This window comes from Dryas octopetala, chromosome 3 (assembly GCF_963921425.1).
Source record: "Dryas octopetala chromosome 3, drDryOcto1.1, whole genome shotgun sequence".
Lineage (NCBI taxonomy): Eukaryota > Viridiplantae > Streptophyta > Magnoliopsida > Rosales > Rosaceae > Dryas > Dryas octopetala.
In genome coordinates this window covers 12,926,655-12,939,717 of record NC_141368.1, presented here as the reverse complement: position 1 = coordinate 12,939,717, position 13,063 = coordinate 12,926,655, and the positions used below count along the sequence as shown (strand labels likewise).

The following is a 13,063-nucleotide window of genomic DNA, read 5'->3' as shown; positions in this document are numbered from 1 at the left end:
GAATATTAATATAAGAATGCAGATAGGGTCCAGTTTTAAAGATTGGATCATCTCCCACATAAAAATTTAAAAAACAGTGAAGAAAGTGATATACAAAAAAAGAAGCCTTCAACAAATATAGAGAAAGACTCAAAGTTAATTGGGAAATAATAAAGTTTAATAAAATAATGAAAATGCATTGATATAGGGGCCTTCATTTCATAAGTTTGACTTGGCTCTTATGAGATATCTACCATATCCCATAAGAGCCAAGTCAAACTTAAGATCCCATAAGAACCAAGTCAAACTTAAGAAATGAAAACTCCTATATCAATGCATTTTCATTATTTTATTAAAATTAATTAGGAAATATGGTTGATATGGCCCATAAGAGCCAAGTCAAACTTAAGAAATGAAGGCCCCTATATCAATGCATTTTCATTATTTTATTAAAATTTATTATTTCCCAATTAACTTTGAGTCTTTCTCTATATTTGTTGAACGCTTCTTTTCTTGTATATTACTTCCTTCATTGTTTTTTAATTTTTTTATGTGGGAGATGATCCAATCTTTGAAACTAGACCCTATCTTCATTCTTATATTAATATTCTTTGGGCGATATTTTTTTTTATCCCTATAGTTAGTATTCACTTAAGTCCTGCTCCTCCTAATTTGACAATCACATGATTCACAACCTTGTAATTTATTAAGATTGCAATTTGGTCTTACGTAAAGTTAATTAACTAAAATGTTACATGATCATCATATAAAAAAGACTTAATTATTAGAGTGCGGCTATTTGCACACCCATTTTTCTCTTATTGCACACCTTCCTCCTCATTTATTAAAGAGAAATAAAAAATTTACACAAATATCACTCAGACTATAAGGGGTGCGTGCATTTACCACCCTAACAACAAATTTTTACTAATTGCCACCCAAACTTAATTTATACCGTGTAGCAATGTGGCACCTAGGTGACATTTTTTATTAAATCATCATATTTTTTCACCAAACTTCCTATTTTACCCTTAAATAAAAATTTTAAAAATTAAAGTTTTTTCTCACTCATTTTTCTTTAACAAATATATTAGTTTTAAAGTTTAATCAAATTTAAAAAATTAAAAATTAAAGAACACACCTAATGTAGCCCCACCCCTCAGTCCAAAAAAAATAATAATAATAACCCCTCCTCCCCCAACATGATTGCAACCAGTCCCAACCCCAACCATTTTTCGGTGTCGGCCGATCTTCAACCCTCCCCCCACCACTCTCCCATCTTCTCTCTCTCTCTTCCTCATTGCAAATCTGATTCAATGCGGAGAAGACGGCGTCATATCGGGAGCAATTGAAAGAGGAGGAAGGGCGGCAGGGGTAGGGCTGGGTGGTATAATGTCGTGAGAGAGAGAGAGAAGAAAAAGAAGAAGAATAAAGACGGAAAAAGATCGAGAAGGGAGAGAGTGGATGAGAGGATATACAAGGCAAATCTGTCAGCTTTTGGGAGGTGACGCCGACGCCGGCTTTTGACAGACCAAAATGGAAGCAATTCCTCCTATGCTCTTTTGGGTTATGGACTGGGTGAGGAAGGGGAAGGGGAAGGTTAGGTTTAATTAATTATTTTTATTTTTCAAAATTTTAGTTTTAAATAAATATTTTTATGAGATTTTTTTTTTCTAAAGCCCTTATATATGATTTTACGAAAAACACCCTTAACATTTAACATAATAATGGACGGAATGTGACGGAGGTGCCACATTACTACACGACACAAAGTCTGGGTGGCAATTTGTAAAATTTTTTTGTTTGGGTGGTAAATGCACACACCTTCTATAATCTGGATGGTATCTGTGCAAATTTCTCTTTATTAAATTACAATTCTAACCTCTAACCCAAATGACCATAATACCCTCATTACACACCTCAAACCATCCATCACCACCTCTAGGTCCACACCCACCCCGACCCCACCATCACCGGCGCCGCCCTATGCCCGCGCCTCCTATTCTCTCTCCTTCCTCTCTCTCCTCTGTTCCTTTCTCCCTTTGGTCTCTCTCCTCTCTCCATTTCTCTCTTTCTTCTGTCCCTCTCTGTCCTCACCCCGACCACACCCTCAGCCACCCCCGCTGTTGGCAAGGTTGCCGGCGGTTCAGTATCAAACTCATATGATATGGAAAACTCAATACCCTTATCAATAGCAAACTCGATACCCTCTTGATGGAAATTCAGTAGCAAGGCTGCAGGCTGCAGCTCCCATCAACTCATGTGATATGGCCCAATAGAAGTATTGAACCACCAAATTTGCTCAATATATCCCTAAGTAATGAAAATACACACCCTCAACAATTTGTTTTTTTTTTTTTTTCCACATCTGAGTCTTCGTTTGTATTCTACTATGAACTCTAAATTTATCAGTATTTTATTATCTTTTCATCTTTCATGAGTCTTTCTTTATATTTTCATCTACATTTTAAAAAAAAAATTCCTATTGTGAGTTGGAATTTGGAGATGGAATCTTTGGAACACTAGACCTCATCACGTACATTCAACCATAAGAGCCAAGTCAAACTTAAGAAACGAAGCCCCCTATATCAATGCATTTTTATTATTTTATTAAAATTTATTATTTCCCAATTAACTTTGAGTCTTTCTCTATATTTGTTGAACGCTAGCTTCTTTTCTTGTATTTTACTTTCTTCATTGTTTTTAAAATTTTTTATGTGGGAGATGATCCAATCTTTGAAACTAGACCCTATCTGCATTCTTATATTAATATTCTTTGGGGGATTTTTTTTTTTTTTTTTGTGTGTCCCTATAGTTAGTATTCACTTAAGTCCTCCTCCTCCTCCTAATTTAACAATCACATGATTCACAACCCTGTAATTTATTAAGATTGCAATTTGGTCTTACCTAAAGTTAATTGAATGAAATGTCACATGATCATCATATTAAAAGTTAGACTTAATTATTATTTTGTCCTCCAAACTTTTTGAAATCTCACTTTATCATATGGGACTTTTTTTAATTTTGGCCATTATCGATCATATGAGACTTTAGTTGTCTAATTTAATCACCTAAAACTTATGAGTGCTTATATTTTCACTCATTTGTCTTATTTGTCCATCCTACCTTATTTTTACACCCACAATTAATTTTGAAAAAAATGTAAAAACACTCTTTCTATCTCCCATTTGAAAAGTTGGGCTATAAAAATAATGTGGGAGGAAAAGTGGGTTATTGAATTAAATTTCTCTTTAATCTTCCAATCCATTTTTGCCAATCTCATTGACCCACAAATGGGGTGTCGTTGATTTCGCTGTCGTATTTAGAAGAAAGGAGGGACTTGACGGGTGGCCGGCGCTTGTTTTTTCTGTGTTGTTGTGCTTCAACCATTTGTTTATTTTGTCTACTTGTTGAGGCATTATGATGTTCGTAAAGATAGTTACTGGCGATCACGTTCGTATTATTCGTATCTGTTGATATGAAGAAATTTTACTATCATTTATTGTACGAGCCATGAACATAATGAAAGACAGAGACTTCATTGATAAAATAGTGAGTTGAGTTGGAGTAATGTTAGAAAATTCTCACATTATTGGTTAAATGGCAAATGTGATTTCTTTCTGCATTCAGAAAAGCAGATGAAATGTCTGAAGGAGAGCAGCTTGTAAAAGTTGCTTAACTTAAGCAGCTGTATGAGGTGTTGGCAGGATAGAATCTAAATTGTTCTTATTAAGTAATCAGCTATGCTACAATGGTCTAGATGATTATGAGCCATCTATCTGTGGCCTAGACGGTTAGTTCCATTGGTGAGGTTTGAGTTGAGTAGATAGACTGAAACCTTGATCATTATGGAATCTGATCGAGCTCACACTAAAGTAACAATCAATTTTATAGGGAAAATTTTTCTAAAAAACGTAAAAATTTTAGTTGTTGAAGTCACTTGTAATGTTTGTCCCTAATTAATCAAGATACATGCATACACTAGCTAGGAATATATTATAAGTATGAGGAATTAATCAGTAAAAAGTTTTAAGATGGAATACTAAAGGTTCTCATTAATTCAATTTGTCTACATCATTTTAAGAGGGAATTCTGAATATTCATGCTCAAACATAATTAGCATTAAGAAAAGGCTGCTAGACAACACACATGTCAACAGCCAGAGCTGGCAGAAGCTTCTACCAACCAGTTTCAATCTAATTTTAATTTCATTCATTATCAGTTTATTTGGATCAGGTATTGCACAAATTGAACATAACAGACAAATCTGAAACTTAAATTGACCACACAAATGACAATTTAAGTTTTTGGCCCAGTTATACAAAAATAGGAGGAAAACACAATCTAAGATATGATGGACATATTGTCATACATACGCAGGAGCATGAATACTGGACATTTCAGCCATCAAGAATGATTCACAGGAGCATGTACCATCAGCATGGAGCCCAGATGCACAGGAAGACATCTCAGGAACTCACTTGTCGAGAGAGACTCTCGTCAACACCACCCACCATGTAGCCTTTATGAAAGCTGTAAAATTAAAATTTGGAATTACGACGAGGCATACCACAGGTGTAAATTGTAAAATCTGCAAAGTATACCACACACAGAACAAGAAATAGACGACAATTCAAAAACATAAATGCTGTCATTAATTGCATCACCCGTAGTGCTTCAGAAGAGATGTTAGAAGATAAGTCAACATAATGAATAATCCAGAATAAGAAGATGACAATAGGAGAAATGGTTACTAGTTCCACAGGCACAAATTATTTGCAAAGAACTGTATGCTCACAAGTCACAAGCAATCCTCAGCACAAAAAGTATCTTACATTTGTAAAGCATTTTAAAACTGAATCTCACTCAATCTTTATAATTGGATATCTAAGGAAGGTATATAATGCAGGTTTTAATTCATTTCATTAATGAGAATATATAATACCCAGCACAATGAAATTTGGATTTTCAGAATCTAGAACTACACCATCATGACGAAGGCAATGTTTATCTAAAAGCAGAATTTTCAGGGCATCTGAAATTTAGATTTTCATGCCATTACTAGAGAACTACCAGCACATATTTTTCAAGAAGATGCTTTAGAAGACAAAAGTGGTTGGGATAGTAGATATTACCACATATCTTGCATTGCCAATGGCGTCCACTTCAGCAACTATTTCTAGAGTGAGACTGTGAGAGTTTCCAGAATCATGATCAACTCCATAATTGAGATTGACATTAAAATCAATGCGCCATCTGTCATGGGATCCCAAGCCATCAGCACAACTAGTTGTGAAAACCATAGCTGAATCACTATGCCTTCCAAAATTGCGTCAAGAGAAACCATTCCAAAACACATTTCCACTATCTTCACTTGTGCCATACTTAATTAATTCAGCAATGCTAGTAGACAACATGTTGGAAGGGATACTCACCACATCAACGTGAAATAGAAATCGACCTCTTTCATCTTGTTCCCTATCAAACAAAAAATCCTGGACCTGACTAGAGTATGGGGGTCCATATCCCCAACAGAATGCCCCACTGAGCATGAGTTTCAAGGACTCTGAGCCCCACTGCTTGAAGGTGAATCCTCTGGACAAATCAAAGACAGAACTTTGTTCATTGAGTCATCAGCCTCCAAAGAAGTATTAATGATGTGAACTGTTGCATCTGCAGCCATATTTGCTTGAGAACTTGAACGAGATTCATCAGGATGATCTTCCCGTCTGCAAGTAAAAAATGATATCAAGTCAATACTGAAATCCTAATTATCTCATGCTACCAGTTCTAAAGAAAATTAACAATGGCAGTGTTGTATTACTACAAAGATGAATATGAACGAATCATCTCAGAAGATGCATGATAACTTAGTTGGTAATCTTGGTAAGGAACCAGCCAGTTGCAATCTACTTTAATTTCATTCACTCTCAGTTTATTTGGATCAGGTATTACACAAAATGATCATGAATATAACAGACAATATCTGAAACTCAAATTGATCATACAGATGACAATTTAAGTTTTTGGCCCAGTTAAACACAAATAGGAGGAAAACACAATCTAAGATATGGACATATTGTCATACGCATAGATCAAACGCTATCATAACAGCATTGTTGTTTATAATTCTTTTGTTTTCATGTGAGCTTTCGTATCATTCTATTAAAATCATTAGATTTACAATTATTCATCACAAATCATCTGGGAAGAATCAAGGTGTTTAATGAATGTCCAGCTCGAATCATGCAATAACCTATATAATCAAGGCTAGCTCTGTTGATACCTCAATGCACAGAGAATATAGTGGAAATCCATTTAATGATACAGCTCTAGCATCCTAATACATAAAAGTCAACTCAAATAGTAGCTAATAGAATAGACCAAATGAACTACTAGAGTAATAGCTAATCTGATAAGAACAAACTAATTAAATATGTATATATGATGTATATAAATCCCTAGCTTTATTTTGTAAATAAGCAACATCCGACGCCATGCATCATTCAAAATCAAAGAAGCAAACTACGTCAATGTTTGGGGAATTGATTTTATTGTTTATGAAGTTTGTATAGCAGATTTTAGAAGCAATTGGTATTAAAAAATCACACTTTCGGTAAACAAGTGCATGACTAAATCCACGTCCTTTAGACGGGGTTAAAATGGATACTTTACTAGAATCAAATGCTTTAAACAAGGGGATCTCGTGTACCTTTATCTTTTGGCACTTGTTACTAGAATCCAGATTGTTGAATGAGGGGGCCACTATTGAAATCTCACTTTCATCCAAGATGTTCAAGTTTAACAGCTTAAACTATTTCATGATTTTCATCTGTGCTTTTCTGATGATTTGGTGCATAAACTGAGGTTGTAAGGGATTTTCTGGAAGGTTCATGAATTTTTATGGTCAAATAGGGTTAATGAAGCAGAGTAAAAGCATGTAAAACACTCTAAATTTAATATCAATTATTTTCTTTCCTTAGTTTACAAAAATCCCAAAAAATGAAGTTGAGCTAAAGAAAATAGACCAAAGTTTCTGTTTGGCAGGTGAGAAAATGCAAGAAACTAAAATCGTCTCTCTCACCTGAGTGTATCCCTTTTTGACTTAAATGAGATGAATTCTTAACGACCCAGAAAATAGAATACAAGACCCAGTATCGGAAATGAATTATATTAGCAGTCTACATATATAAGCTTCACCCAGCCCATTGAAATTATATGAGAACCAAAATTTCCTGATTCTTAGTACCTGAAAGGAAGCTTTAGAAGCAAAGCCGCTGACACATGTGAGGAAGGAAGAAAGCGGTGTTGAGCTGTGACACCATGTGACAAATGTGCTCGAACCCAACTCTCCTTTTCCATCTGGAACTGCGGTCAGTTCTCGACAAATTCACCTCATTTAGTGCCTCACTAAGCATGATTACTCGCAAAATAGTTGCACGTATACTGCACATTTCAGACATCAGAACGACTAGTTGTGAAAACCATAGTTGGGGAATCACTATGCCTTCCAAAACTGAGTCTCGAGAAAGCATTCCAAACAAACTTCCATACTAGACACAGCAAATCCTGGACTTGACAGTGTGACCCCCCTTACTAAAATCTCTCCTAGCATCTGCAAATAAACCAGAGAATCAGAAACCATAGAAACAAAACCAGAATCAAAAGTATGGGGGTCCACATCCCCACAACAGAATCCCAAACAGGATCTCCTCTGGACAAATCAACCTTTGCATCTGCAGCCATGTTTACTTGGGAACCTGTCCAAGATTCATCAGGATGATCTCCCATCTACAGGTAAAATATGATATCAAGCCAATACTAATATAATTACCTCATTCTAACAGTTCTAAAGAAAATTAACAAGAGCATTGTTGTATAAGTATTACTAGAAAGATGAATTTGAACTCAGAAGATGCAAGATAGAATAGTTGGCAATGTGGGGATGGGGGCCTTAGAGATGCAGTGTGGCCTATGGACCCAATGGGCCTCCAATAAACAACAACAAAAAGGAAAAGAAACGAAAAAAGGAGAAGGGAACATCCCACACTCCACAGTAACAAAAGTAAATGCCAACACATCATACAACTAAGTGTTCGAGAATATGATATGCAAAACAAAAAACTCATAAAAGGAATGACCATCACAATGCTAAGGGTTCTTGTTATTTCAATTTCTACTTCATTTTAAGATGGAACTCTGAATTCATCAAGGCTAGCCCTCTTGATACCTCAATGCACAGAGTTTAATGGAAATCCATTTCATGATTATAGCTAATAGAATAGACCAAATGAAAACACTCTCAATTTAATATTTATTTATTTATTTTTTTTTTTGCCTAGGGGAACCTTGAAAAGGAAAAATTCATTTTTTTACAAATGGTAACGAGATTGTATTCTACATTTTGTTTAAAAAGCTAAAATCCAACCTAAACAAACCTACAAATACGAAAATAATAAAAGACTAACCCCAATTAGTGCACCAAATTTCAGTTCCACGGTCATTAATATTCACAATTTTCATTTCCAATCAAATAGGGTCATTTTACAACCATTTTTAAAATACAAAAAACGCACAATTTTCATTTCCAGTCTTGAGCTGAACAAAAGAGACCAAAGTTTCTGTTTGGCAGCTGAGAAATGGAAGAATCTAAAATCTAAAAAATTTTGTGATTGTTCGTACCAGAAAGGAAACTTTAGAAGCAGAGCTGCCTCCACATGTGAGGAAGGGGGAAAGCAGTGTTGAGCCTCGTGTCTTGCTTTGCTTGCAACTAATAAATATATAAAAAAACAAAATGAAATGAGATAAAATAAAATATAAAAAAATAATTCTACTTTAGAATTAAGATATAAAAAAATTCTATATTATGTTGACCAAAAAAAAACTCAATTAGAAAAGAGTAAAAATCAATTCAATTAGTTCATTTTTCTCATGAAAAAGAGAAAAAAAGAAATAGAAATTAAAATATTTCTCATTCCAATCTATAAAGACTATTATAGCCCGCATATTCTCAATCCATGGGATGTAATTAGAGAAGGCACGTGTTTGATTTTGTAGAAATCCTCTCCTCCTTCCCCAAGCCTACTGCAGAATGTAAGAGGCATGTCTTCGATGCTTAATTCCTTGAGGGTCGTAACATACTGAAGCCCATCTGGAACTTCCCTCAGTTCTGTACAATATTCAATGTGCAATCTGCAGAGACTAAGCATGGCTCCTTTCTCCACCCTCCACTCCTTTAATTCATATAAAGAATCAAGAGAAAGAAATTCAAGATGAGGAAAGCCTCCTTGGGAGCAAACCAATGAATGGATACTTTCATTAATCCTAAGGTCAAGCATTCTTAAGTGTGGCAGCTTCTCCAGTATTTTTATCTGCTCTTCCTTGAGATCAGTTTCAAACAGCTGTATCTTGGTCAGGTTTGGATAACGCTGGAGGTCTTCCGGTATCTCCTTGATTGGCCCGTCCAGTTTCAGCTTGTATATATGAGGACAGCTTAATACCATCCTTTGTAATACCTCTGCATTTCTAGACTCCACAGATAGAGACCGAAGACTCCTAAATGTGATGCTCGCAGATTCCAAGACTTCCTCCAACTCTTCCAAGGGTGTGTCTGCTGCCACTTTCATGTCCAATTTTCTAAGATTGCTTAGTCCAGCAACATCTTTCAAATCCCAATTGGAGCTCTTAACATTTACTAACGTCTGCAAATTGCCGAGAGTACCCAATCGCAATACTACTTTAAATATACCTTTGACTCGGTAAAATCTGGGTAAATATAAATGTCTCAATTGTTCCAGCTTCCATATCACATTGGGGATGACCATCGATCCCCGACAACGACAATGTAAATCTAGAGTTTGCATACATACCAAGTTACCTACAGATGATGGTAACCCTTTTATACCATAACTATTCTTTAGACTTAGAAATCGTAAGTGAACTAGACTCCCAATTTCACTTGGTAGCCATATGTTTCCCCGCATACCCCGCATACCTTCAAACTTCAAAACTCGAAGCAATTTGAAGTCCTTGAACAGTGATCTCATTAATTGTTTATTCCAGTATGGGAGAGACACTGGTGGAGTAAAGTATAAAAGAGACCTCACGTGACCACCTCTTGTCATGGGAACTAATTTGTAAACTTCTTTGTCCAAGTTGACGGCAAGCCTTCGGACTTTACCAATTATTGGTGCTGCCTTGGTTACTGTGGCAGAAAAATTGGCAATATGGAGAAAATTCTCCTCTTCCGCTTTTAACAAGCACAAGTCTCGCATAAGGTCATGAAGACGACATGTTTTTATCCTCTTAGTCCAACCATATTTCCCAACTTGAACCATACACCTTTCCACCAACTCGCATAAGCAATTGTATGATACATCTTCCATTACTTCCTCTAAACCATGTTTTTGCGGTGTCATAGATATAAAACCTTCTGCAATCCACAATTGAGTCAACCTTTTCACTGATATCTCAAAATCCTCTGGAAAATGGCCTAAATACAAAAAGCATAATTTTAAGAGATATGGTAAGTCATCATAACTCAATGCCAACACCCATGATGCACCTTCATACTCTTGACCTTTGTATCTTTGTTCCAGAGCTGTGCCTCTCCTTATAAATACATTAGCATTCCTATGCACCATCTCCCACTCATCAATTGTTTCCTTTAGAGCTAGAATTCCTGCGAGCACCGTAATGGCTAATGGCAAACCTACACAATTTTGAAGCATCTTCTCTCCTAGTTCTTTCTTCTTTGTATAAATTTCGGAGTCTATTAAAATAAAAAACCAAAATCAACTGCATTTCTCATATTAGCATTTTCACAGTATAAAAACATAAATATGACAGTCTATCATCAATATCCATTGCTTGAATGATTTTGAAAGTACGAAAACTCAAGTTTCTAAGTTTTGTTAACCATATGGATATGGGTAATTAGAAAATAAAAATGAGTGTTTGAGGTAGAGTTTTTGGAGTGCAAAAAAATACACGACAATATAGAGATTTCTAATGGTTCCAAGACGAATTCAGAAAGAGAATTGCAGGTTATATATATATAGCTTCGTGTGTCTTCTAATATATATATACATCGATATTGTGTCTTCCCTAATAATTAATATAGCTTCGTGGAAGTGTGTGTGTATATATATATATGTGGAGAATAGCAGGTCCACCACCTATTTTGACTTTTGATGTATATATGTTTATGTGAGACAGTGAGAGAATGTGATGAATTCATAGGAACTATCAGAGTTCTCAAAAACTGTAAAATTCCAAAGATTTCTTTCTTTTCTTAAAAATGGAATGCATGTGATATATAGTTTCTATCACTTGATGAATAAGAAAAGTAAAGATGTCTAAAAATTGGATGAGAAAATACCTGCACAATCCCTTCCAATGTTTGCTATCTTCTCAAACAGTTCCCAGCTTTCATCTCTATTTAGAGGTCGAGGTTGGTAGAGGAAAACTTTTTCTGCATGCGATGCTACTTGATTTTTGCGAGTGGTGAGCAATATTCGACTCTCTGATTCCCCATTGAGTGGAAATCCAACTTTTAAAGAGTTCCATGCATCAAGGGTCCAAATGTCATCAAGGACCACTAAACATTTCTTTTCTCGTAGGGTTATACAAAGCTTCTCTGCTATTTCATCCTTCTTCATTTTTGCAATTTCTTCCCTTTGATCTTTGGTAGCAGAAATTAGTTTGACAAGAATTTCTTCCAAAATAGCTTTTCCTTGATGTTGTTGAGATATACAGACCCAAGCAAAACAATCAAAATGACGCTTAACTTCATCGTGATGGTAAACTTGTTTTGCAAGAGTGGTCTTTCCGGAACCCCCCATTCCCCAAATAGAAACCACTTGGAGACATTTTTCTTCTTTCCTCAACTGCATAGACAATATTTTTACGTCATCCTCTAACCCAACAACATTGGGTTCAACAACATGAGGATAAGTTAGCCTTCGCTCTTGTTGCCTCTCAAAAGAAGAAGTGGCACCTCCACTCCCCCTTGTTTCCCTTATGTCATAACTTTGCAAATTTGACCTCAACTTCGACAGTTTGGTGGTAATGGTCTCAATTTTAGACCCAATCTTACTGAGATAAATTGCTTCTCTCGGGATGCAAGCAAACCTTTTCAGAACAATCATCACACTTCCTCCCTTCTTGGAAGTCACTTTCAAGTAAAAAGTTTGAATGGCATCGTCCAAATCATAAGCAGCATCTCTAATATTTGCAACACAAGTGCGTACAACTTCACTGTCTGCTTGCCTTGCATCTGCATCTTTCAGGAAGCTCAGCACCAATTGTAGCTCCATCTGTGCAAGCTCAACTTGACCGCTGACTCCACTAAAGAACTTGGCTTGCTGTAAGATGAACTCTCCCAAAGGCTTGATCCCTTCAGCCACAATTGCAACAACAGCCTCAGCCATATTCTCTGATGTTCTAGCTGCTTCTTTTTTCTCCTTCAGTTTTTGAGATTGATAGAATTGTTGTTACCAGCAGTGGAGGTAGAATTAAAGCGTCTTCTGTTTATATACTGATCGATGTTCACCTTACATATTCTTTAATTAATTTGATATCTACACCGAGAAAGTGAAGTTACGTGAGGAAGTTTCGTTATAACTTCTTGTGGGGTCTTTCATCAACGTTCATCTACCCGCGCTTGAATTATTGCAAAACTTTTTGATTCCACCTCTCAAGTGGGCACGCAACATATGGCTGGCAGCGGCAGAAAATTCTGACAGTGGGTCCGTGGGATAAGATACAACGTACACTGACCAATTAGGGCCTGATTTTTGTTTTTTTGCTTTTCTGATGAACCACACATTTAACGTATGGCATTGGGGCTCTCTAGTCTCACATCAAAACGGGGGGCAGGGCAGTCCCATCCATAGCATTCCATCACCGCAGTCCTTGAAATCACCCAATTAATGGTGCTTGCATAGTTGCATAGACTTCAAGTTCTGGAGGTAGTAAAAAAATAAGTGACAACATGTGTCACTTTTTCTTTTGAGAGAGACAACATTAGTGTCACTCTCAGTTGTATTTAGTAAAAAAAAGAAAAAAAACACCATTGTTATTA

General features: G+C 36.0%; 1 protein-coding gene and 1 pseudogene across 2 annotated transcripts in view; both read right to left on the bottom strand.

The window, feature by feature from the left end:
- Window positions 1–4,308: 4,308 nt before the first annotated feature.
- The window catches only part of LOC147291044 (putative disease resistance protein At1g50180), a 48,771-nt pseudogene continuing 40,016 nt past the window's right edge, over window positions 4,309–13,063 (bottom strand). Inside the window, exons 3-7 of the transcript XR_015121529.1 lie at window positions 8,662–8,749; window positions 7,708–7,770; window positions 7,229–7,594; window positions 5,115–5,708; window positions 4,309–4,512 (exon numbers count right to left, since the gene is read on the bottom strand). The product of XR_015121529.1 is annotated as a putative disease resistance protein At1g50180 (transcript). The remainder of the gene's footprint in view (window positions 4,513–5,114; window positions 5,709–7,228; window positions 7,595–7,707; window positions 7,771–8,661; window positions 8,750–13,063) is intronic.
- Window positions 8,734–12,490, bottom strand: LOC147291049 (putative disease resistance protein At1g50180). The gene is made up of 2 exons (XM_086238709.1): window positions 11,360–12,490; window positions 8,734–10,750 (listed from the first exon to the last, which is right to left on the bottom strand). The coding sequence occupies exons 1-2, from the start codon at window positions 12,408–12,410 to the stop codon at window positions 8,973–8,975; spliced, it is 2,829 nt and encodes a 942-aa protein (XP_086094835.1). The 5' UTR covers window positions 12,411–12,490; the 3' UTR covers window positions 8,734–8,972.

Excerpts from the sequence above, each read along its gene's own strand:
- LOC147291049 (XM_086238709.1), bottom strand. The coding sequence starts at position 12,410 with ATGGCTGAGGCTGTTGTTGCAATTGTGGCTGAAGGGATCAAGCCTTTG. Across the intron at positions 10,751-11,359 it reads CATTGGAAGGGATTGTGCAG|ACTCCGAAATTTATACAAAG; the intron begins GTATTTTCTCAT and ends TTATTTTAATAG.